Genomic DNA, 24629 nt, shown 5'->3' on the forward strand with positions numbered 1-24629 from the left:
TTGTACAACGGCCCACCTGGAAAACTCCCGGTGCTCCAGATGGCCAGTCCGCCCCTGTAACAGTTATATGGCTATTCCCTGCAAGATTTGTTCTGGCATTCAGACTTTTTTTAAAATTATTATTAAATATGTGATATATTTTCGTGTAGAGAACGAATGGTTACTTTGTACCAACATTTCAATGGAAATTCCACCGATGTTTCTGAGCGCAGTTCATTCTAGGCACTCGAAGACGCCACGCCGTAAAAACTACATTACCCATAAGCCAGTCGCCAGAAATGGAGCCCGCTGTAGCGGAAGTGGATGAGTTGTTTGTTAGCAACTGTCGCTGTGGTCTGTGTGTGATGCTTTTGAATCGGTGAGATCATGTTTGGATTAAAATATTTTTGTCTTGTGAAGGTTTAAAGTACGCGGTGTGCTTATAAGTTCGTCTACTGTAACATTGTTTTTCTGTGTTTTATTGGAAACTTAAATTTGTATTTCCGAAATACTACATTTACGATACAAATGACTTAATATGTTAGAAAACGTAGTTATCAGATTGTAATTCAAGTGTCAGTATCGATGCAGTCGAGTATCAGATGGTAATGCCTCGCTACTTTGATATATAATAACACGGTACTAAATGTTTACCATATTCATATGTGGTAATATTTACTTATGATACTAATACCATAATGCATGTCCATAGTAAACATGGTTATACCATTGTATTATTTTGTGTGTAAAATCAAGTTTTAATGAAATAATGGAATTATTTTATTATCTATATATTTGATTTCAGTCTGAATGATGTTTGCTCGTGCTGATGAGACAGCTGGAGATATTCCTGTGAAAGACATCACTGTCAACCCAGATGGAGCAGCCACATTGCCTGGTCAGTATTAAAACAAAAGTATTATAATTGACAATAACTGCTTTAGTTAATGGCCGCTAAATGAGTAATTCCTGTTTGAAACTGTTTTTAGAGGCCCTGCTGTCCCAGAATGTCAGAGAGAGGCAGAATGTGTCCAAGTTCAGCAGAGAGGAGCTGGAGGACAAATTTATACGGCTGCACGAAGAAAACCTCACACTTAAACAACATACATGCAAACAAGAAGACAAGATCCGCAGGTTTGATCAGTCATTAGATTCTAAACATGCAGATTGTCTAGTTTATTTGTATTCTTCAAAAAAAAAAAATGGATCAGTAACAAGAACAATGCAGTAAGTTTAGAAATGTCTTTGGGTGTTTCAGGATGGCCACCAAGTTGATTCGTCTGGTGAAGGACCGTAAGCAGAGCGAGGGCGGTCGAGATGTTGAGATGGAGGAGATGGTGGAGGAGCTGCAGGAGAAGGTTCAGGAGCTGGAGAAACAGAACGAAGGGCTCAAACGGCGGCTGTTAGCAGCCAAACAGCAGCTGCAGGTGCAGAACCACCGGTACACTCCATACAGCCACATCAACTCCGGCCTCCGCAGACTCAGAGACGACATGCCCACGACAGCATCACGACCTCACACTCCCAAAGCAGGTACACCTATTCTATTCTATTCTATTCTATTCTATTCTATTCTATTCCATTCTATTCTATTCTATTCTATTCTATTCTATTCTATTCTATTCTATTCTATTCTATTCTATTCTGTTCTGCAATCTACTGTATATTATATTCGAAATGTGTCCTACTCCGTATTTTGCTCTATTATTGTATGTTGTTACATTCTATTCCGTTCTATACCATGATTTATTACATTTTATTGTGTTTTGCAATTCTATTCTATTCCTCACTATATTGTAATTTAAATTCTGTAGTATGTTCTATCTGTTTATGATTCTATTCTATTCTACTCTATTCTGTCATTTATATTGTTATGCTCTGTTATATTATTTTCACTGTTAAATTCTACTCTGTTCTATTTGTATTCTGTTTTGTTGTATTTTTCTATTCTAGAATCTAAATGATATGTTCTGTTTTATCTGTACTCTATTCTTGTCAGTAATCTATCTGTTTTGTTCGGTTTTATTTCCTATTCTGCAGAACTATGCTGTGTTCTGTTGTAATTCTACTCTTGTCTTCCATTTATATTAAATTATGTTCTGTCCATTCTATTGTGTTCTATTCTGTTATTTAAATAGCATTATTTTGTTATATTCTGTTCACTGTTAATTTCTACTCTGTTCTATTTGTATTCTGTTTTGTTGTTTTTGTTCTCTATTCTATTCTATTCTATTCTATTCTATAATCTAAATTCTGTGTTCTATTTTATTTGTACTCTATTCTAGTCTGTAATCCATCTGTTTCTTCTATTTTATTTTCTATTCTGCAAACTATTCTGTGTTCTATTGTAATTCTACTCTATTATCTTCAATTTATATTATATTATGTTCTTTCCCCTCTATTGTGTTCTATTCTTTTCTGTAATTGTTGTGATAAAATGTTGTGATATTCTGTTCACTGTCTGTTCTGTTCTATTTGTATTCTGTTTTGTTGTATTTGTTCTCTATTCTATTCTATTCTATTCTATTCTATTCTATTCTATTCTATTCTCATCTGTAATCTATCTGTTATGCTCTGTTTTCTATTCTGCCAACTATGCTGTGTTCTATTGTAATTCTACTCGGTGGTCCCCTGCAATTCCTATTCTATTCGATTCGATTAAATTATTTTTGATTATATTCTATTAGATTCTGTAATCGAAATTATATTATGTTATCAATCCATTCTAGTCAAATTTAGTAATCGCTTTTTTGGGGCTGAGAGTGTTTCCATAACGTCTAAATATATTCTCAAATGATCTATTTAGTGTTTTCTAGGATGTGTAAAAACAGAAGTACTGGAGAAAATGAGGAAGACTTATATTTTAAATATGGTACAATTTATGGTGGGGTTTCTTTTTTTACTCGAAGGTATCAGGCATGTTGAAGGGGACATGAGTGCAAAACCACCCCAGGGTTTGTTGTCCCGCTATGGACACAGTCTGCTGGATGAGGCCCGTGCTGAAATCAGCAACCTGTGAGTGCTGACAGAAACACAACACTCACAGAATGGATGACATTACATATATTCTCATGTTTTGCCTGTTTTATCTGATGACAGAGAGAATGTGATTGAAAGCCAGCAAGCTCAGATGGAGGAGATGGAGAGATCAGCAGAGATGCTGAGAGATCAGCTGAAGAGGAAAGAGAGAGAGTTTGAGGAATCACTCCTTCAGATGAGAGAGCATCAGGCCAGCGGACAAAGGTGCTGCTCGCTCGTTTTAAACATTACATTATTAAACTCATATTAAATTGCTGTAATATAATATTGATATGACTACAGCAGAGTTTGAACTACAAACCTGATGAGATATGTGTGTTTTGCAGGTTAACTATAAAGGATAATGTGGAGATGATCAAACTACAGAAGCTGCTGTCTGAGAAAGCAAACACACTCACAGTGCTGGAGGGCAGATTTCTACAGCAACAGGAGGTACGAGATCGTAACTGTGGAGTGTGTTCTCTGCTCTTTCCTGGACTTGCACCTCTATACATGTTGCATGTGTAAGAATATGTGTATGCACACTAATTTTCAAAAGTTTAAGGTCAGTAAGAAATGTTTTGATAGAAATTATTACTTTTATTCAGCAAGGATGCATTTAATTGTTCAAAAGTGATAGTAAAGACATTTATAATGTTACAAATCATCTCCAATAAATTTCAAATAAATGCTGTTCTCTTGAACTTTCTATTTATCAATGAAACATGAAAAAATGTGTCTTGGTTTCCTCAAAAAGTATTAAGCAGCAGAAAATGATTAATCAGAAATGTTTCATGAACAGTAAATCAGCAAATTTAAAAATGATCCTTCAGAAATCAGTGACACTGAAGACTGGACTAATGATGCTGAAGATTCAGCTTTGATCACAGGAATTTTAAAATATATATAAAATACAAAACATTTGATCATTAATAAATCTGTAGTAAATAAATATGTAATCAAATTACAATTGAACCATTAATCAAACCATTAAGTGGACTATAATATGTTTTGCTTTATCAATATTGTAAATCTGTTTTAGGACCAAGGTGCTTCGTAATTTTTACTGCTCTACTTTTTATCGCACTTCATTGGCATCAACATCAGTGTCTCATTTGTTGTTCATTTGGTGGTCATGTCAATAGCAACTGCAGTTTTTGTAGAGTATGAAGACTCTGAAGGCCAGTCACGATGCAGCGCTGGTGAAGGTGGATGAAGTGAGCCGACAGCTGAAGGAGGAGCGACTGAAGAGTTTACAGCTGGAGGCACAGATTCAGACCAGAGCTCTGGACCAGAGACACACACAAGAGGTACAGTTGCCTTCCTGCACACATACTTTATATACAGTATGACACATGCTTTTGAAAGTGCAAAAGTATCACAGCCAGTGTTGTTACTGTTAACTAAAACTAAAACTGCAAATTTCGGCAATTGAAATAAAGCTGTAATAAAATGTAAATATAAGTTGAAGTACTAAAATGACTAGTTAAAGCTATAGAAATATCAAAATAAAAATCACATAAGAAAATATTCAAATAAAATCTAATTCAAAATATTAAAGTCAAGTCACCTTTATTTATATAGCGCTTTTAACAATGTAAATTGTGTCAAAGCAACTGCACAATATCAAAAAAGGAAAACAGTGTGTCAATAATGTAAAATGAAAAGATTAAAAAAAAGATTTTCAGTTAAAGGCATTTCATTATTGAATTCAGTGATGTCATCATCCAGCTCAGTTCAGTTAAAATAGTGTCTTTTCACAGTTTACTCAAATATTTTTTTTGTCTGTTTTCAGTTACAAGAAAGAATCCAAGATTTGGAGAAGGAGAGAGACTTGCTTAAGGAAAACTGTGATAAATTAGTGAAAAGGTGAGAAGATAAAAGCTTGAATGAACTATATTAAATAGTAATAATAAGAAGGATAGATATTACACAGTTCAGAAAACTAAGCAAGTATAGTATATTACTTATGGTAACACTTTATTTTAAGGTGTCCTTGTTACAAGTTACATGTACTTACTATTATAATTACATATAATTAGTAATGTATAATTACACTGTAACAAAGACACCTTAAAATAAAGTGTAACCCTACTTACTAGTGGTGTTTGCTAACTACTATTGTTATTGCTCATACTTAGTATTAAGGATTTCTACAAATCCTTAGCATTGTGGGGGAGCGTTTTGCTCTGAGCACATCACTGAATTTCTGTTTTTCTGATGCAGTAGTGCGTTTGATGTGAGTCAGGAGCAGAAATGGAAGATGAGAGAACAGCAGCTCAAACTACAGGTGGCCCAACTGGAGACGGCATTAAAATCCGACCTCGCTGATAAAAACCAGATCCTGGATAAGATCAAGGCAGAGAGAGGTAACCACACACATGACCGTAGGTGCTTTAAAACCGCTGGTGTGTTAGACTCACTGCTATTTTATTTTCATGGAAGATTCATATGAAAAACTGATGCAAGAAAACAAGGAACTTCAGCTGCGTTACAACGAGCAGAAACAACAACTGGATGAAATTAAAGAGCGCATGAAGTTCTTTACCAAGGTAAAGTTCAATATTTGTAGCAGTAGAGAAGAAATAGTCATTTGAAGGAGTGGTTCAAAATTAATATAGAATAGCTTTTAAAAAAATAAACAAAACATTTGAAAACAATTCAGATTATATTTTTTCACATTGATGCCTGGATCTGATGCTTTTCTCTTAAGGAAAGTGAAATAGATGCAGCTGAACTCAGTGAAGCCCTGATGCTTATAAAGGTAAATCCAAACTACCGAACTATGTACAAATTACTTAAAGGGGTCATCGCAAACATGGACGCATGCCTAAATGCGTCCATGTTTGCGCAAATCATTTGTTATCCAGCCTCACCTACAGAAGAAGTGAGTATATGGGTTTTTTTATGAATCTTTGCAAATCACCTTTCCTAATAATGTGCTAGTTAGCCAGTTTCGTGCCTGAAGTGAACAGTGCTCGTCACCCTATGGAAGAGAGGGGCGGAGTCAGCAGAGCTCATTAGCATTTAAAGCAACATGGACTATAATAGCTTGCTAAAAACAGAGCTGATTTTGACAGGTTTTTACTGCACTACTGTTTTTTACACTACTATTGAGAAATTTTAAACAAGGTATGTTATAGACTTTTAATTAAGACCCTAAAGAATCATATCAACTTGTGCAAAAATGTCATCCGATGACCCCTTTAAAATAATTAGTAATTTATAATAATTTGTGTATAGAAATTATCATTGTTCCTCCTGTCTTTTTTTTTTATTTTATTTTTTAATGAGGTTCGTCGGAGTCAGAAGAGTGGAGAGCTTGGATTTCTGGAGAAGGTGGAGGAAGATGTAAAAGTGGATGTGGAGCGATCTTTAAGGGAACTTCAGGCCACTTATGCTGAGACCATCCAAGAGCTGGAGAAGACCAGGAACATGCTCATCATCCAACACAAGATCAATAAAGACTATCAGGTTTGATCAGTCCTCACACTGATAGACCTTAGATAATCATCACTATCCATTATCCAGAAGTCAACATAAAATCACAATTTACCCACTTTAATTCATTATAGGGATAGGTCACCCAAACATTTCTCACCCTCAAGCCATCCTAGGTGTATATGACTTTCTTCTTTCAGACAAATCCAATCAGAGTTTATTTAAAAACATCCTGGCTCTTACAAGCTTTATAATGGCAGTAAATGGGTGTTATTTTTCAATAGTCCAAAATAAGTCCAATAAAGCGCATGAATCCATAATTCTCTAAAGGAGGCCTTTATTCACCCCACAGAGCCGTGTGAGGCACTTTTTTACTATGGATGGATATGATTTATTGGACGTCTTTTGGACTATTGAAAAATAACACCCACTCACTGCCATTATAAATTTTGAAAGAGCCAGGAAAAAAAACATATAACTTCCCTCACTCCCTAACTAACCGTTAAATTATGTTTTATTAACAAAGTTCGGGAGGAGCACGTCAGATACTTAGCCTAATTAAACACAAGTGGTACGTAATCAAGTCAATCAACTCACGGATATAAATACAGCTGACATACCTCCACTCATTTGACAGTCTATCAGCATCCCTCCACCACCCCTTCTCCACCAATATCACTTAGTTCTCACCATACGGGGGGATACTCTGGGTTCGGGCCATTCCCGAGCTCAGAGCCCTTCCCCAGGACAGCACGCCAACTACGTATTACGTAACTCGTGCTAAATATATGTAAGTGTGAACTCGTGAAACAGGAGAAAACGAATGGGTATCCTCCACCCTACGTTACCCAAAAAGAACTCTTAACCAATAATTAAGGAAATCATCAATTCAGGAAACATTGTGGTAACTCAACAAATAGTGCAACAAGCACGATAAGCGCTCATGGGCTTGGAGAGCGGAAACAACCTCAAACGCTGCGATGTCTCTGTCCTTCTCCACGCTCTCTCTGCCATTTTTGTACTAGAAGCCAGCGAACACGCACCAATAAGGCCGTGGACAGCGCACACAGGTGGATGAGCGCAGATGATCACCATTAACCTATTAGGCACAAACACTAGAAAAGAGAAGGAGTGAGAGAGAACGAGAATAACAATACAAATGCCAATAATACTCTTTGTATAAATAATAAAAACTAAATTTAATACGTCATTAGATGTAACAATACATTCCTGGTCAATATTTCTAAAATCTTAATAGTTACTGCAGTGATTTAATGTTGATCAACTTTAATTTAATGATGCTTTCAAAAATAATAGAAAATAGCAGAAGATTTGAAAGAAGCGCTACCATTGGCACTGTGTCTCAAGTTTAAACTCAAACCTTTCTGAAAGTAGGGGCTGGTGGTGTTTAAGGAAACTACAAATTCACATCCAATTCCAGACTTCCACCTTAGACTGTATTTTGGTATAAAACACACTTTTCACAATTAAATTGCTTCCCAATTGATCAAATCTAATTATGCTGTACATTTTTTTGCATAATGGAACAGTATTGTAGAGTCTGTCTTAAGTCTAAGACCATATTTTCAGGGTTTTGGTCTTGTCATGGACTCATGCTTCACCCTGTTCAGGTCTCTATTTTCATTCCAACTTCACCCTCCTCTAGTCTGTCTTGACTCTGACTCAATTTACTTTATTCAGCCTGGACTCCAGCTCGAATTAGTAGGTCTCGACTACAATGTATTAGAAGTAAAAATGAGTTATGAACTTCATTTCATGTTACAGTAACTTCAAGGGTTTGCTGTTCTCCACATATTGATGTTGGTCACATATGGCTCATGTCTTTGTGTTTTTGTAGGCTGAGGTTGAAGCTGTCTCTCGTGCGATGGACGATCTGAAACTTGAACATGAATTGAAGTCAGAGAAGCTGGCTCAGCTTCTGGACATGAGAGCTTCCAAGATAAAGAAACTTGAAGGTTTAGCTGAATCCAACACATGATCTTCAGATCTCCGATGCTGCAGACATGCTTAGTAAAACTAATTGTTCCTGTGTCTTTCCAGCCCAGCTGAAGGACATTGCATATGGAACCAAGACCCATGTGTTCAGACCTGATGTGACCAGCGATGATGTTACAGATGAGTTTGATGAGACCCTCCGCTTGGCTCGAGGCGAGAACCTTCTGGAAATTCACTTGGGGAAAGCGCAGTTCTCTTCTGAAGCTGTAGAAGGTCTAAAGGACAAAGATCCATCCACCTTCTGCACGTACGCCTTCTATGACTTCGAGCTGCAGTCCACGGCTGTGGTTCGAGGTGTCCATCCAGCGTACAGCCTCACGTCTCAGTATCTCGTGAGGGTGGACGACCTCTTCTTGAACTATCTCCACACCAGCTCAGTTACGGTGGAGGTTCAGCTCGCTGAGGGCTTGAGTTTCCGCACGGTGGCTGCTGGTCAGCTAAGGTTAAATCAATTGCTGGAACGAGATGGGAAGGTGTTTGGCACCATTCGGTTAGTTGGTGAGTCTTTAGACCGTCTTCTGACATTGGTGTAAAGGATATTTTCCTGTAGATGTTGGCCCGTATGTTTTTTTTTTAGTTAATATTAAAGAAATCATTGAAATTAGGCTATGTTCACACTTGGCATAAATTTTGAAGCTGCCAGCGTCTATTTAACATTATAATCCTATGTAGTAAACCGTGTTTTCAAAAAGTCCTGAGCTCTTTTTATAACGCCACCATCGGTGTCTTTTTCTGCAGCTCAGAGCGTCTTTTCAAGTCAGAAAAAAAACGTCAAATTGTCAAGTGCCTTTTTGACAGCTGACCAATGAAACAACAAGACAAATTGAGATGGCAGTCGGTAAATAGATCGTACTAGTTTCGGAGCATAAGGAGCTGTATGATATTAGCACAAAACTCTATCTAGTCTAAAATATGCCGCAAAAAGTGCATCATCCAACCCGGAGCTCCTGGACTAAATTGTTGTAAGCACCATACTGTTTCCTTCCCCATATAATGTCACGCACCCACAAACTTTGTGAACCGACTTTACCCTCCCCATTAGCTTCTAAAGCCAATGCAAGAGTCAACTTTTTACTCTTTCTCGACATTTCTGCAGCACACAGCGCTAGGCTACTGCTGCAGCTGCTGTTATAGTAACAAAAGACGCCATCGGCTGCTATTTATAACCAAAGCGCCGCCAGCTTTTTTATTTTACTAAAAAAGCGCTCGTCAACTTTTTCTTGACAAAAAAAGACACCAAGTTTGAACTTAAATGAAAGCTCACTGTTTTTGTAGATATAAATTTATATTACTTTCTTTTATTTGAAGAACACAAAAAGGAGAAGTTTAGCAGAGAAGAGAAGTTTACAACACTCTTAAAGGGGTCATGAACTGAAAAGTCAAAATTCCCTTGATCTTTTGATATAACGTAGACTAACCATGTTCCGTACACAACGATGTTCCGTACAGATGCCGTTTTAGCTGAATAAATACTTCCAGGTCGTACATAAACTATATATCTGTGTAATCGTCATTTTCCCCTCTTTCACCTCCAATCATGACAGAGACCCACCCGCTGTTTGTTTCAGTGAGATTTGAGTAAGTTTGCTAGGTGCGCCCACTGCGCTTGAAAATGGACGGTGGGCAAGTTACACTTCAAGACTGCAGCTTAGGAGGGAGACAACTAGAGCAGCGAAAATGTACGTTTCTATTTCATTTATGCTTCTCACAGTACTACAGTCTGTACGAAATGAATATCGTGTTATCACAAATGGCTAAATATGTTCCCTTTTATTTAATAAATGTTTTGAAATTTTAATTTTTAAACGTCGATCGCGGACGATGACCACTTAGCGCCACTCTCACCTGAGACAGGTCTCACCTGTTTGCCCTTCATTCTGCGTGCAGTGATGATGTTTATATTCATAAAGGGTCAATTAAGTTAACATTACATGATTTTAATATTTGAACATTTTAAGTTTTTAACAAATTAAACATGAAATATAACTCAATTGATTGTGTTATTTCAAAGCCAACTTTTTCATTAAAAAAGTGACGTTACGTTGTCTGTCCACATAAAAACACACGTTACACACACACACACACACACACACACACACACACACACACACACACACACGTAGGCCTAAATAGTGCTCACAAGTTTTAGTAATAGTATTTTTAATCAGTTTAGTGTCAAATGTAAATAGTAGTAAACACACGCATCTTCACATTGGTTAATCTTTTTTTATTTTAAAATCAGCGCAAATTGTTTGCCCTTCTTGTCTTCAGAGATATGGAAATGTTATTCACTAACGTTTCACATGGTTGATGCTTAACTCGCATGCCATAATTAATATCACGACACAATCATGCCTAACTCGCATGGTCCTTTATTAAAGCAGCAATTAACTTACATTTTAAACAAATAAAAAGGTACTCATCTTTTTTATGAATTTTAATGATGTTTTCATCATTTAAAATAAATAAACAGCTCACAGTTGAGCAGTTAAATGTCCATTTTCGCCGATGAAATCAAGTTATGTGTGCTGTACGGAACATCATTATAGGCCTGTACGGAACACCGTTAAGCCTTACCATTTTCCGTACACTGGCGGAGGAGGTACTTTTCCCCACTTTTCTCAAAAACTGTTGGTCCTAAAGACATCAATCAAAGTGTGGACTGTATAATGGGTATTCCCCCAGAGAAGGATCACACAAACATGCTTGTCTGTCTCTCGACAACATCGGAATGGTTGCTCTCATGCGGCGAATAGCGAAAAGTGTACGGAACATGGTTAGTCTACGTTATAAGAGGTCATTTTACTATAAAAAACATCCTGTAAGTTTCAGAACTCAAACCTTTCTCGTTAGTCTAAAAATAGCTTATATTGAAGCCAGCCTGTCAAAACGTCAGCTTGTGGAATGTTCTACTCTATGATGTAATAGTGTGGATAAGCACCGCCTCCACAGAAGATCAACGCCTGCTTCAACATCACTGCCTGTTTAGCCCCGCCTACAGATTCTACATCACTGCCTGCTAAGCCCCGCCTACAGATTCTACATGATTGCCGGTTTAGCCCTGCCCACTGATTCTACATCACTGCCTGTTTAGCCCCACCCACTGATCTACATCACTGCCTGCTAAGCCTACATATTCTACATGATTGCCGGTTTAACCCTGCCCACTGATTCTACATCACTTCCTGTTTAGCCCCGCCCATCAATTCTACATCACTGCCTGCTAAGCCCTGCCCACCGATTCTACATCACTACCTGTTTAGCAAACAAGGCACAATTAGACGCACAATTTTCAGAAAGATTTAAACTAAGACAATGCTGTGCTGACTATGTTGGATTCGAAAGTAATGTCGCAACAGACAAGTGTGAGTAACTGTTTTTATTACGAGATCACTATTGCTTTGTCTGTTATTATATATCGATTATTATGCACTATGTATTTATGCGTGTTTAACCTAAACCACAGCAGCATCCATCTGTGAGGAATGTACGCTGTCAAACATACACAACTATTAGCCAATCGTAGCAGTGGGTCTTTACTTCTACAATCCACCAGACCTATTCAAATAGAGCGTTCTGATTTCATACACAATGGTAATTCAAAGTGCTTTACATAAAAGGAAGTAAAACAATCATAAAAAATAATCACAACAATAAAACAGGGAACTTAAAAACTTTTAAAATGACGTTATAAGTGAACCTCAGAAATAGTACAAAATAAAAAAAATGAAGGCAGTTCATGATCCCTTTAAAAATAAAGGCTCTTTCTTTATTGGCATTTATGTTTCCTTAACATCCATAGAAACTTTTCAATGCACAAAAGGTTCATTATAGCGGAAAAAGGTTCTTCTGATTATTAAAATATCCTTAACACTAAGAAAAATAGTACTTCTGGAACCCAAAATGGTTCCTCTAGGGCAGGGGTGGGCAATTAATTTCCCCAAGGGGCCACGTGAGAAATTATACCAGTAGCTAGTGAACATTCACAAAAACAGTTTTGAAAATGTGCAATTTTTTGCAGTGTTTCAAAAACTACTATCACAATTTTGGACGTGACATTCGCTGTCAAAATCTGAAACTATTTATTAGTACCAAAAGCTATATTGGACCATCTCTTTATATTTTTCTAAACCACTGAAAATAGAGTCCAGACTTCTATAAACAATGAGGAAAATAGGATACACATGCGTTACAGACGTGACAAAAAAAAAAGACCCGTGTTTTTGGGAGACAACGGCCTATTTGTAGACTTTCTGTGATTTACAATGCAGCCCAGAAGCAACAGTATCTGCCGGATGGAAGGGTTGGCTATTCACAACATTAAATATAGCCAACAAAGACTATTTTTTATTTAAATAAATTCATTTTTGTGTTTCAGAGGTAAAATCAATGTTACGGATGGCCATCTCTCTGTTATGGACGTGACAGTTTCTGAAAGCAGAATTTATCCGACAATGGAAACGCGTAGCTAAAATGCTTTAAAAACTTTAACAGAGACGTCTGGTAGGCTATTTAATAGGGCTGCCCCCAACAACTTAACTAGTCGTTCATTTAAGTCATTATTAACTAATCGCATGTTTATATTAAAGCTAATAATCCAATGAGCTTCAATATATTCCGCGATCAAGCACACGTAGCCTATAAAGTTTGCCACCAAGCACGGGCAAAAGTCGCCTAATGATTATGAATGTGTTGGAAAAAAGGATATATTTTAATTGTTTATTAATTGTCTCTCATCTCCAGAGTAGCCTACTGGACGCACCTTTAGAGAGAAATGCAACCGTCATACAGATTACAATAATCAGGAAATATTTGTTTTTGAATTGCTTCGTTTAAAAGTAGACATCTTAAACTTACTAAAGATATAACGTATTTCACGTCTGTGAAGCAGCCGTACGCGCTTTCTGCCATTGCTGAAAGTTTCGTCCTGCTTTCAGTATTTTATAAAAGCAATTTTTTATTGTTTTTATGAGTTTACAGAAATAAAATCAGTTTCGAACTGATTTTAAGTTGTTTCATTATCAGGAAACAAAGCAGTTGCCTTGCGTACAACTAATTACATCTATTTGCGATTGCCATTTAATTCACAAATGACCTCATGCGGGCCGGTCAAGGAAAGCCAGAGAGCCGGATGTGGCCCGGGGGCCGTACATTGTCCAGTTCTGCTATAGGGCTTTGCTGCGAAAACAAACTTTTGAAACCTTTATTTTTTTAAGAGCTAATGAAAGTGGAAATTTATTTAAACTGCCAAAAGGACAAAATGAACCATACATTTCATAAAAGTGTTTTCCATCTGTTTGCAGGTGTAACAAGTGAGATCCAGGTGTTTGGTACTCTAGAGTACTGGCTCAAACTCAGGGTTCCTATGGAACAAGCCATTCGCCTTTATAAGGAGAGAGTCAAAGCACTTGGTTACCTCAACAGAAGCATGAGGGACAGCCAGGTACTGTTTACAACCCCATCTAGAGCAACATTTCTTGCTTTGAAACATCCTAAAACTACTTGATCTTTTTTCTTTACTATTCAGACTTCATCAGTTCCGGTCCCCAGTTCTTCATCATTGATGGACAGTGACCTAAATGAACTGATCGTCACCATACACTCCTGCTGTGACCTCAGATCCAGAGGTCCTCACACCCAACCCAGCCCCTACATCATCTACAAACTCTACGACCTCCCTGACCACGATACTCCAATCATATCCTCCACCAATGAGCCGCAGTTTGAAGATCACATGGTCTTGCCGGTGGCCATGAACTCTGACCTCAATGCATTCTTGAAGTCAGAGGCTCTGGTGTTGTATTTGTTTGATGATTTGGATGTTGAGAACCAGCTGTATTTGGGGAAGGCTAGAGTACCGCTCATCTCGCTGGCTCACGATAAAACCATCAGTGGTGAGAACAAACACTGTCTTCTAGAGTGTTCAAGGAACATTGGAAAGAAAATTGTGCTTGTTTGTTTAATGATTGATTGATTGAAGAATACCATTAATTTTGACCTAATATTTTGAGGATATACTATTTTTTTTCTTTTTTTGAAAAGAGGTGCTCTACCATCGAAAGAGGAAGTGCAACCAAAAATCAAAATGCCATGTCAATTAGAAAAGGTGCAGCACTCACTCTTGAAAAAGTCCAACTTTATTGGTTAAAATACATTTGACGTTTCAGCAAAAAGGAAGATTGTTTGGAAGCCACTCCCCTAATTGGCAGAGTAACAGCTGTTGCTTATTGTAAGAATGTATAAAGCAATGTTTGGGACTGCTGTTCTTGATGTCTGATGAAGGCCTAAATATGTTTTTCAAGAGTGAGTGCTGCACATTTTTTCATTGACATGAACTAATATTTTGAGGCTAATATAAAAAAAAAAAGAACATGAAAAAAAAAGAACATTTTGAACTAATATTTATATTTTGAAATAGTTGAGTAGTTTTTATATTTTAAATGTATTGTGTTTTTATTTGTTTGGGAACATTTAGGTAAATTATTGTGTTATTGAGATATTTTTGTTGGAAAATAACAATGCTGATTATTATTATTATTATTATTAGTTTGATTTATTATTATTATTTATTTGGTTGTTTTTTTTGGCTTAGATACACCTTTTAATATTGGTATTTTGTATTTTTATTATTTTATTTTATTATTATTTATATTATTTTTTTAAATTATATTATTATGATTTATTTATTATTATTATTATTATATAATTATTTTTATTTTTTTGTTTGTTTTTTGACTTAGATAAACATTTTTAAAATTGGTATTTTTCTTGTGATATTTTTTTTAAGGTATGTTTGAGCTCACAGACCCTGAGGGACTTCCAAGTGGCCAAATCAGTGTGACACTGAAATGGAAGTTCACATACCTCCCTCCAGCATCCTCAGCTATCACCACACAACAGATCGAGATCACCGGCAGAACCACACCAGAGAGACCGACGTCTCAAGACAAGAAGAAAACACAGACAGAGACACAACCAATGACCAAAGACCCTCCACTAATACCTCAGCCCACTGTTTCTGAGGTAATGACATCCCCAAAACACCTCAGCATCCAGGACCATACAGTACATAAATCAGTCCTGAATGCTTTTTGTTGTTTCATCACTGAAGAATATATATATATATGTGACCCTGGACCACAAAACCAGTCATAAGAGTCAATTTTTCAAAATTTAGCTTTATACATCATTATACATATGAATAAATCAGCTTTCCATTGATGTATGGCTTGTTAGGATAGGACAATATTTGTTCGAGATACAGCTCATTTAAAATCTAGAATCTGAGGGTGCAAAAAATTCTAAATATTGAGAAAATCACCTTTAAAGTTGTCCAAATGAAGTTCTTAGCAATGCATATTACTAATCAAAAATGAAGTTTTAATATATTTATGGTAGAAAATTTACAAAATATCTTCATGGAACATGATCTTTACTTAATATTCTAATGATTTTTGGCATAAAAGAAAAATCGACCATTTTGACCCATACAATGTATTTTTGGCTATTGCTACAGATATACTAGTCTCAGCCTCAGACGTAACGCCCACAGAACGTTGGCTAAACGTCTGATGCATATGGCACACTTATCTGGAAACACTTCAGGAATGTCAAAGTCGTCGTCGGATTGGTTGAATTATACAGGATTTCCGGGAGACGTGTGTGTCACGTTCTGTAACGTTCCGCCTGGAAACAAAGATGCCGTGGCGTCAAACCCCCTCTCACGAAAGAAGAAAGCTGTAGTGTTTACAACTGTGACGTCAAACGCTTATCAGGATCAGCTAAATGCTGGATTTTCAAAAGTTTGTGAAATATTTAAAGTTTGCGGCATATAATCTTTAAAATACATCCGAGAGTTTCACACAACGGTCTGTTATTGTGGCGACATTTCCACGCCCCGAAACGTGACGCTGAACGAAACGAACTGTGATTGGTTGTTTCACATGTCAGTCAAACGGCCTCATGGGCGGGCCTTTGCCAATGAAAGCTACCGTAGATTCCAGACCTTCAGCCGTCAGTCTGAAGGTCTGGCTACGCGAGACTACAAATATACCCCAGCGACTTAAATAATATTTTCTTGTTCTTTGTACTATAGACTCCAATGCCCAAACCCAGACTGCGAACTCTACCAAAATCAACTACTAAAAGAGTTTATTTTGTGGATGTCACAGAGCTTGAAAAACAGGTAAAAGAAAAGTCTGCTCTTGTTTAATTAGTGATGCTTGCGAAGTCAATTGCAGCTCAATTCAAGGCATTAATTAACCCTAAGCATTATCCTGTACCATTTGTGCACTTCTGTATGTGGTGTTTTACGTGTTTGTATCAATAATCACAAGATGGAGCAGACTACAGTCTCTGATATTGAAGAGCCGTCATCATCTGTGACCACTGCACCAAAGGTACACAATGTGAAATTTACTGTTTAAATAAGGAATACAATAGTCTTATAAAAAATGTCAGGAATAAACAGTGTGACGCTGTGTTCCTCAGACCGTCATAGTGATGGAAGCAGGAGAGGCCACTGCAGTCAGTGAGGAAGAGGATGAGGAAGAGTCTCATTTCTCTGAGGGTCAGGTGATCACCGCCAGCTCTCAGTCTGATGAGTCTGAGATTTCTGTGGAGCTGCAAGAGCCACCAACACGTATGTGTGTGTTTGGAGTTATGGAAATTAATGTCCTATAAAACATAAAACATTATAAGCATTTTAATGAATTATTTAATCTATTATTAAAACAAGTTTTGTGCTAAAATAATGCTTTTTTTTATTTAATTAAAAAAAAAAAAAAAAATCTTTTTTATTCGCCCTGATATCATTCCAAACCCACACTGTTCCTTTTTGTGTGAAACTCAAAAGTATTTTTTTTTTACAATTACATGCTGCTCTTTTCTATTAAAAAAATGTATGTGAATGCAGAAAAAAAAGAAAAACCTATGTTGGTTATTTGCTAAAAATCCTGCTCTCTTTCATTATTAAAGCTCATTTGCATTGGTATTTTATATATTTTTTTATGCTCTCCAGCATTTTGTCCCCAATTCAAATTCATGGTTTGGAAAAGAGCAGCTTGAACATAATTCAAAACATCTAATTTTGTGTTTCACGGATGAAAGGAAGTCATATATGTTCGGAAAGATATGAAGGTGACTAAATATTGATTTTGTTTTTATGAAGGTTCAAGTTAAACTCTAATTAGATTCAATATGACCAGAAACGTAAGGTGCTTCTAGTATTAAAAAAAGTTTGTGTTTTTGTTTGTTATTGTGGGCAGGAAGGCCCCTGTGCTTTGGCTCTGAGTAGAACTTGTATTCAGTAGAGCCACATATGAATGTTTTGGCAAACCAATACTTAGTGCTGAGTGTTAGTATTCAGTTTTATATGAGGAAGCAGCTGTGCTATTGTTTTTCGAATGAGATGAGAATCATTCATATTTCATTCGCTGCTGCCAATAATCTGATGTGTTTCCTGTTGACAACCAACAACATAAATGTTAATGTGTGTTGACCTTGGCCAAGAGGCTGTCTTTAAAGTGTTGATGTCTAACATCTCTCTCTTACCTGCTGCGGGCCGCTTGAGACCAAAGCGAGAGATGGACGACAAGAAAATACACAACCCAAACCATTCACTAACAACTTCCATATGAAATGAGACTAGGAATGATGCATCTAATGATCTTCTAGTGCTTTACTTTCTGTATTGATCAGAATACAGAAGATGCTCTGCTGTCTGTGCAGATGTTCAGGGTGAGGATGATGATAGCGATGACTGCATCGTTCCTGCTCAGAGCTCACAGCAGAAAAAACAGGTGTGTTGTATGACTTTACATCTGTGCATGTTTAACAAAGAACCGTGCTTGACCGATATATTAAATAGATTTTCTAATGCTTGTAAAGTGTGTTTTGCTGTATATGCAAGTTTTCTTTAGTTTAGCTATTCTTTTCTTTTTGACATGTCCACTGATTTAAAAAAAAAAAAAAAAAACAGTGCTGTCAAACGATTAATCGCATCCAAAATAAAAGATTTTGTTTACATAATATATGTGTGTGTGTACTGTTTATTTATTATGTATATATAAATACACACACATGCATGTATATATTTAAGAAAAATGTTACGCTTATATATTAAATATATTTATATATGATATAATGTATATGAATATAAATATATACATGTAAATACAAGTAAATATTTTCAAAATAGATGCTGTATGTGTGTGTCTTTATATATACATAACAAATATACACACATATATTATGTAAACAAAAAGCTTTTATTTTGGATGCGATTAATCGTTTGACAGCACTAAAAATATGATTTTTATGACACTTTTTTTCTGTCATAAAATAAATTAAACAAATGTTTGATCAAATAAATGTAGTCATGGTGAGCATGATATAATTTCTAAAAAAAACATCAAAATTATATACATGCATGGAAACATTTAAATTTTTTTATATACAAATGAAAAAATAATATGCATGTATTTTTCATTTTATATAAATATTGTAATATACATGCAGTATACACATTCAAATGTTTGGGGTCAGTAAAGGAAATTCTTACTTTTATTCATCAAGGTAGTAAACTTATAATGTTACAAAATATTTCTATTTTGAATAAATTTGTAAACTGATTATTTTAAATTGTAATAATGTTTCACAATATTACTTTTTTTTCTGTATTTTTGATCAAATAAATGCAGCCATGATGAGCATAAGAAACATCTTTAAAAAACATTAAACATCTTTCTGATCCCAAACTTTATTACACACGTTATTATTATTTATCTTATTTTCTGTATTCAACTATGTTTAAAAACCACAGAGAGGACATTTTTTATGACCAAGTACCTAAATATTTGGTATCTCTGACCAAACTGAGTATATAGTCTCAGAGAAAATGGACATTCTCAACAAAGGACAAAAATTAATCACAGGGTCTCAGGAGGATATATATATTTTTTTTTGTTCCTTATTGATAAAAGGTCATTTTAAACATTTTTTGTGATTAATTTAGCCTACAACTACAAGTAATGTACATTCAGAGATATAAACGGTCAGCTTAGTGCTCTGTCCTAAGAGGATTGTAGAAAGAATCAGAGATCTAACGACTGCTGTCAGCACAAACTTAATGGCGTAAACACTCCAACAATGTGGACGGCGTGTTTGACAGATTGAATCAAATGATACACGGACAGACAAAACATCTCCAACCCCTATCATTATCAGAGAACTATGCCCTGTAGGTTACACGTCTACATCAGGAAAGAGATATAGTTTTTCCAGTGTCCATCATTTCAAATGGTGGAATATTCTTCACGGATGTCCTGTCAGATGTAGAGAGTGATTGGAGTCCCTGCAGATTCACAGCGAGTCTCACCATATCAGTTGGTGTGAGGTTGTGATAAGGTAATGTGATGCCTTGCTCCACCAGCCCTCCGAGTGCATTCGTGTGGAGATCGTTTCTCTGAGTCTGAAGCCAGGCTCAAGAGTGACGGAAGACAGTGGAATCGTCCGATTGTTTGTGGAGTACTGTTTCCTGGGCCTGCCATCAGTTGAGACCCCGCTGTCCCTGAAGAAACCTCTGCCTGGACACAGCGTCTCCTACAACTTCAGCAATGGTGAACAACAACATTGATACTAATCTCCATGCAATACCAGCCATTGTAATCGTTCTGATTTTACTGCTTTACCATCTATGGCAGCATATTGAATCTTATGGTAGAAAGTTGTGAAAATTGGTGCATTGATTAGGAAGTCTCTGAACTTTCTTCTGACCAGTTTTAGGGTCTACACCTCAAACCTTCTAAAGCCACCATAGACTCAAAATTACACTTTTCTGCTTTGGTCTATAACAGTGGTTCATGGTCCTGGAGAACCCGCAACATGGAATGTTTTTGATGTCTCGCTTATCTGACACACATTTGAGGTCTTGGAGTCTTTTCTAATGAGCTGATGAGTTGAATCAGATGTGTTTGATTAGGGAAGCATCTAAAATTTGCTGTGTTGGGGGTTCTCCTGGACCAGGACTGGGATCCACTAAGACTACAACAGGGGTGTCCAGTCCTTCTCCTGGAGGGCCACTATCCTGCAAGGTTTAGCTCCAATCCCAATCAAACACACCTGAACCAGCTAATCAAGGTCTTCTAGAAGCTTCTAACTCTGCTGGATATTGGCCCTCCAGGAGCAGGTTTTTCTTTGGGTTTAATGCCAAGCTCAAGAAACTTAGTGATTTTTTGACCAACTAGAAAACATGGGTGACTTGATTTAAAACAGGGATCTCCAATCCTGCTTCTAGAGAGCTATGTCCTGTAGTTCAGTTCCACCTCTGCTCAAATACACTTGCCTATGTGTGCTTGATTGGGATTGGAGCTGAAATTTGCAGGACTGGGGACCCCTGATTTAAATTCATGACTCCATTTAGATTCATTGTGTAATCCAATGTTTTCCAACCCTGTTCCTGGAGGCACCCCAACACTACACTATTTTTGATCTCTTCCAAATCAAACACATCTGAATCAACTCATCAGATCATTAGTACATTTACATTTACATTTATGCATTTAGCAGACGCTTTTATCCAAAGCGACTTACATTGCATTCAAGTTACAGTTTTTACATTTTATCAGCTCATGATAAAATGTAAGTAGTCTAGTAGAGTCTCTAAGACCTGAAATGGATGGGGCAGATAAGGGAGACATCCAAAACGAGTAGTGTTGGGGGCCTGAAGGAACAGGGTTGAGATACATTGGGGTAATCCAGAGTACATTTATCAGCCACATTGACTGCCCACCATTTAGAATTTTATAGCCTTTAATAGCTTGCTTGGCCACATAATTGGTTCGTGTAGCTGTATTATTTTACTAAATAATGGCAGATAAACATTCTTTATCAGTAATTCATCAAATTAAAGAAAGAGACCTAAACAACATACAATGTTCTGACAGTGATCCACGTGGATAAAGAGAGTAACCAACCCAGACGACAAACTCTGAGGGCAGTGCTGGAGGGCCGGAACAAACAACTAGAGCAGTGAGACACTTTCTGATCTATAATCAGTTTCTCTTTGGCTTATTCTTTTGTCATATAAAGTATATAGTTGTAGCATTATATACTACACTGTGTTATCTAACTCAAATAAGCAGCTGACTCTTTCATTGGCTATGGCAGTATAAAGTTCACGGTGGTGAGCGACCCTCCTGAAGAGGAGGAGCAGGATGAGGAGTGTGAGGATGTGGGCGTGGCCTATCTGCGTATCCTTGATATCATGGAAAAACGCACAGACATGAAGAACGTCAGCCTCAACTGTAAGTGTGGTTTAATTGCTATCACGAAATTATAGTTACAACAAAAGTTTTCAGATTAGTGTGAATATTAGAGTGGTGCTTATTTGTTATCTTAAATACTGGATTACCTGGTCATTTCCACAAATAGGATATTAAATAGGACCTGATTTCAACAAGTTATCAAAGTTGACTGTCCATCTGTATAAGAAAGATGACAGAACATTGTAGATTCGCAAGTAACAGGGTTGCAAATATTGCTCGCAGGGTCTAGCTTGTTTGGGAAGAAAGTTTGAAAAATTGAAATTTAATTGAAATGAAACTTTTCATAGTTTCATAAATTGAAGAACAATATTTATAATAAAAATATATTAATTTATAAAGTAACAGGGTTGAATGGGCGAGCTTAATGAATACAGTGTGTGTACAAATTGAGAGAATGTAATGCTCTGCACCACTACAGAAAGGATCTAAATTATGTCACTTCCAGGGTGTCACAATTTAATGAAATGTTACTTTTTTCCCATAACAGGGTGGCATGCAAACACCTAAATTTTGAATTTTTGGTAATTGGTCAAACTAATACATTTTTTAATTGAATGTGGATTAAACAGATATCAATATCAATAGCCTATTATTACTGTGTGATATTATTTTTTGCAAATAGTCAAGAAAGTCAAGACCACTGAGGTGGCACAAACATTTAATGTTTTTTTTTTTTTCATGTTATATATTAGTTTATCTAACATATGTAGTAGTAGAACATGATATTAACGGTGGGGTATGTAACTTTTCAAAAACGCTTTAGAAAACTGAGTCGGGGCCGAGGACCAAAACAAACTTGTAGCCAATCAGCAGTAAGGGGCATGTCTACTCATGATGTGGAGGAGAGAGCGCTCAGTGAACAGCCGAGCTGAGTGACAGATATATAGAGATGGCAAATGAAAAACAAAAGAGGAAAACACCTGCAGGACGATGAGGCAAGAAGTAGGACCCGTGTAAATATCAGATCAGCATTCCAGTGCTGGAGAGAACTCAAGGAGTGGAAGGCCTACGATTGGACACCGAGGTTGCTTTGGTTCTTCTCGATAGGTTAGTATCAACCAGCTCCAACTCACACCTGCTTGGAAGTTACTAGTGATCCTGAAGACCCTGATTAGCTGGATCAGGTGTGTTTGATTAGGGTTGGAGCTAAACTGTGCAAAGCTGTGGCCCTCCAGGTTTGAGACCCCTGTTCTGTAGTATTTTGTTGCGCCGCTCGCATCCGGTGTAGATACAGTGTAACATTGGTTTTGCTTTGTTTCACAGAACTAATCATTGCCTGGGTTGCTTAGGCTACGTATGTGTGAGGCGGAGCTATCAAAATAGGGGTGAGAGCCTTTTGGGGTAGGGGCGTGTTTGTTTTGGTGATTTCAAATATCAACATTGGCTTCCAGAAATTGCTTACCCCACCTTTAATGCTTTTTCATAATGAGAAAACAATTTGTACCCTTTTCATGGCAATTGCCATCTGCTGACCATAAAAACTTTGTGTTTTTTTTCCTCACTGTAGTTGTGGACGTTCAGGACAGCAGTGAAGTTATTGGCCATCTAGTTGTGACCGTCGAAGCTCTGGAGGCTTTAACATCCATCATGAAAGATCCAGAGCGTGATCGTCCACTAACTAAACTTGCTTAATTTACCAAAACCAATTATTTACTTTTTCCAGTCAGCAATATTAAATGTCCCCTAAATCATTTTTGTTTTTAATTAGATTCACCAAAGCAAAGTGAAATGTAATGCACGGGGCGGTCGGTTTGGTTTTAAATGCTACAGACGGTGACAACATATGGGAACAAAACAGACCTTTATGTAAACGCAATCACACGGCTTTGATCCCTTACGGTGTGAAATCATATCCTAATGGTTCTCTTTATGGCCTCCAGTGTTGCGTTTGATTGAGCGCTGATGTTTAGACCTTTAATAACTTTGCTTAATGAAAAGGCTGTTAAGCCTCATTAGGCAGCGCTGTGGCAGGCGGCGATATTTTATTGAAGGTGCGAAATGAAATCTAACTGGATTTAATGGGATTAAATCAAGCTCTTTAAAATGCTAATGCTGATTTTCACGCGTGTCGAGCTGTGGCGCTCGCGCAGACTCCTTCTGTTTTGGTGTGTGCAATTGAGTGTGAAATGTTACTGTTATCTGCACTGCAGATCATTTGATATTTCTGTATGGGTCTGCATAAGAGAGTATAATTCCGATTTAGTATCTTTTGTCGAGATATAGATGCTTTATTTTGAACGCACTGCAAACCTTTGTAGACCGCCTTATAAACTGATATTTGTAAATGTTTTATATTTATGAAAATTTCAGAGTAATGTATTAAAGAGTTTTACTGTTACTTTGTTTTCTGATTTTCTTAAAAACTATATTGACTGACTTTCTTCTGCTGAACACAAAATATTATGAAGAACTTGGACCCCATTGACTTTTGTTTGATGGACCAACAAAACACAAGAGGCATTTTTCAAAATATCTTTTTTTGGTGTGTGAATGTTTCACTCAGTCATAGAGGTTTAGAACCACACGTGGAGGAGTAAATGTTGACAAAATTTTCATTTTTGAATGTTTGCTAAAACCAACAGTCAATAATAAGTGCAGATACTTTGTAGCCGTTAGCATTTATCTCAATGGTAGTTGCTTGGCTGGCACATAGTTCCAGTAACTTCCATTATTTTGAGCCAATCACCTGAGTGTGGTACTAACAATATGTTACAGTCAAACTTTTGGCACTTTTCCACTGCGTGGTACAACTCGGCACAGCACGGCTCGGTTTGTGTTTACACGGCAGTTTAGTACCGCTTTGAGTGGGCGGGATTATTCACATGTTGTTATGGTTGCGCCGCCTCTACT

At 36.9% G+C, this 24629-nt stretch overlaps 1 protein-coding gene across 1 annotated transcript; it reads left to right on the forward strand.

Annotated features, from left to right (window-relative positions):
• Positions 1–276: 276 nt before the first annotated feature.
• Positions 277–24116, forward strand: LOC306866765 (protein fantom-like). The gene is made up of 26 exons (XM_079412105.1): positions 277–358; positions 785–877; positions 969–1113; positions 1238–1512; positions 2889–2994; positions 3079–3222; positions 3345–3450; positions 4161–4307; positions 4793–4866; positions 5224–5366; positions 5443–5549; positions 5711–5761; positions 6292–6471; positions 8297–8414; positions 8500–8952; positions 13758–13897; positions 13982–14348; positions 15242–15477; positions 16550–16639; positions 16791–16853; positions 16945–17095; positions 18184–18254; positions 19886–20072; positions 21399–21483; positions 21622–21758; positions 23287–24116. The coding sequence occupies exons 2-26, from the start codon at positions 790–792 to the stop codon at positions 23409–23411; spliced, it is 3789 nt and encodes a 1262-aa protein (XP_079268231.1). The 5' UTR covers positions 277–358; positions 785–789; the 3' UTR covers positions 23412–24116.
• Positions 24117–24629: the final 513 nt, after the last annotated feature.

The sequence above is a fragment of the Barbus barbus genome, assembly GCF_936440315.1.
Source record: "Barbus barbus genome assembly, chromosome: 48".
Classification (NCBI taxonomy): domain Eukaryota; kingdom Metazoa; phylum Chordata; class Actinopteri; order Cypriniformes; family Cyprinidae; genus Barbus; species Barbus barbus.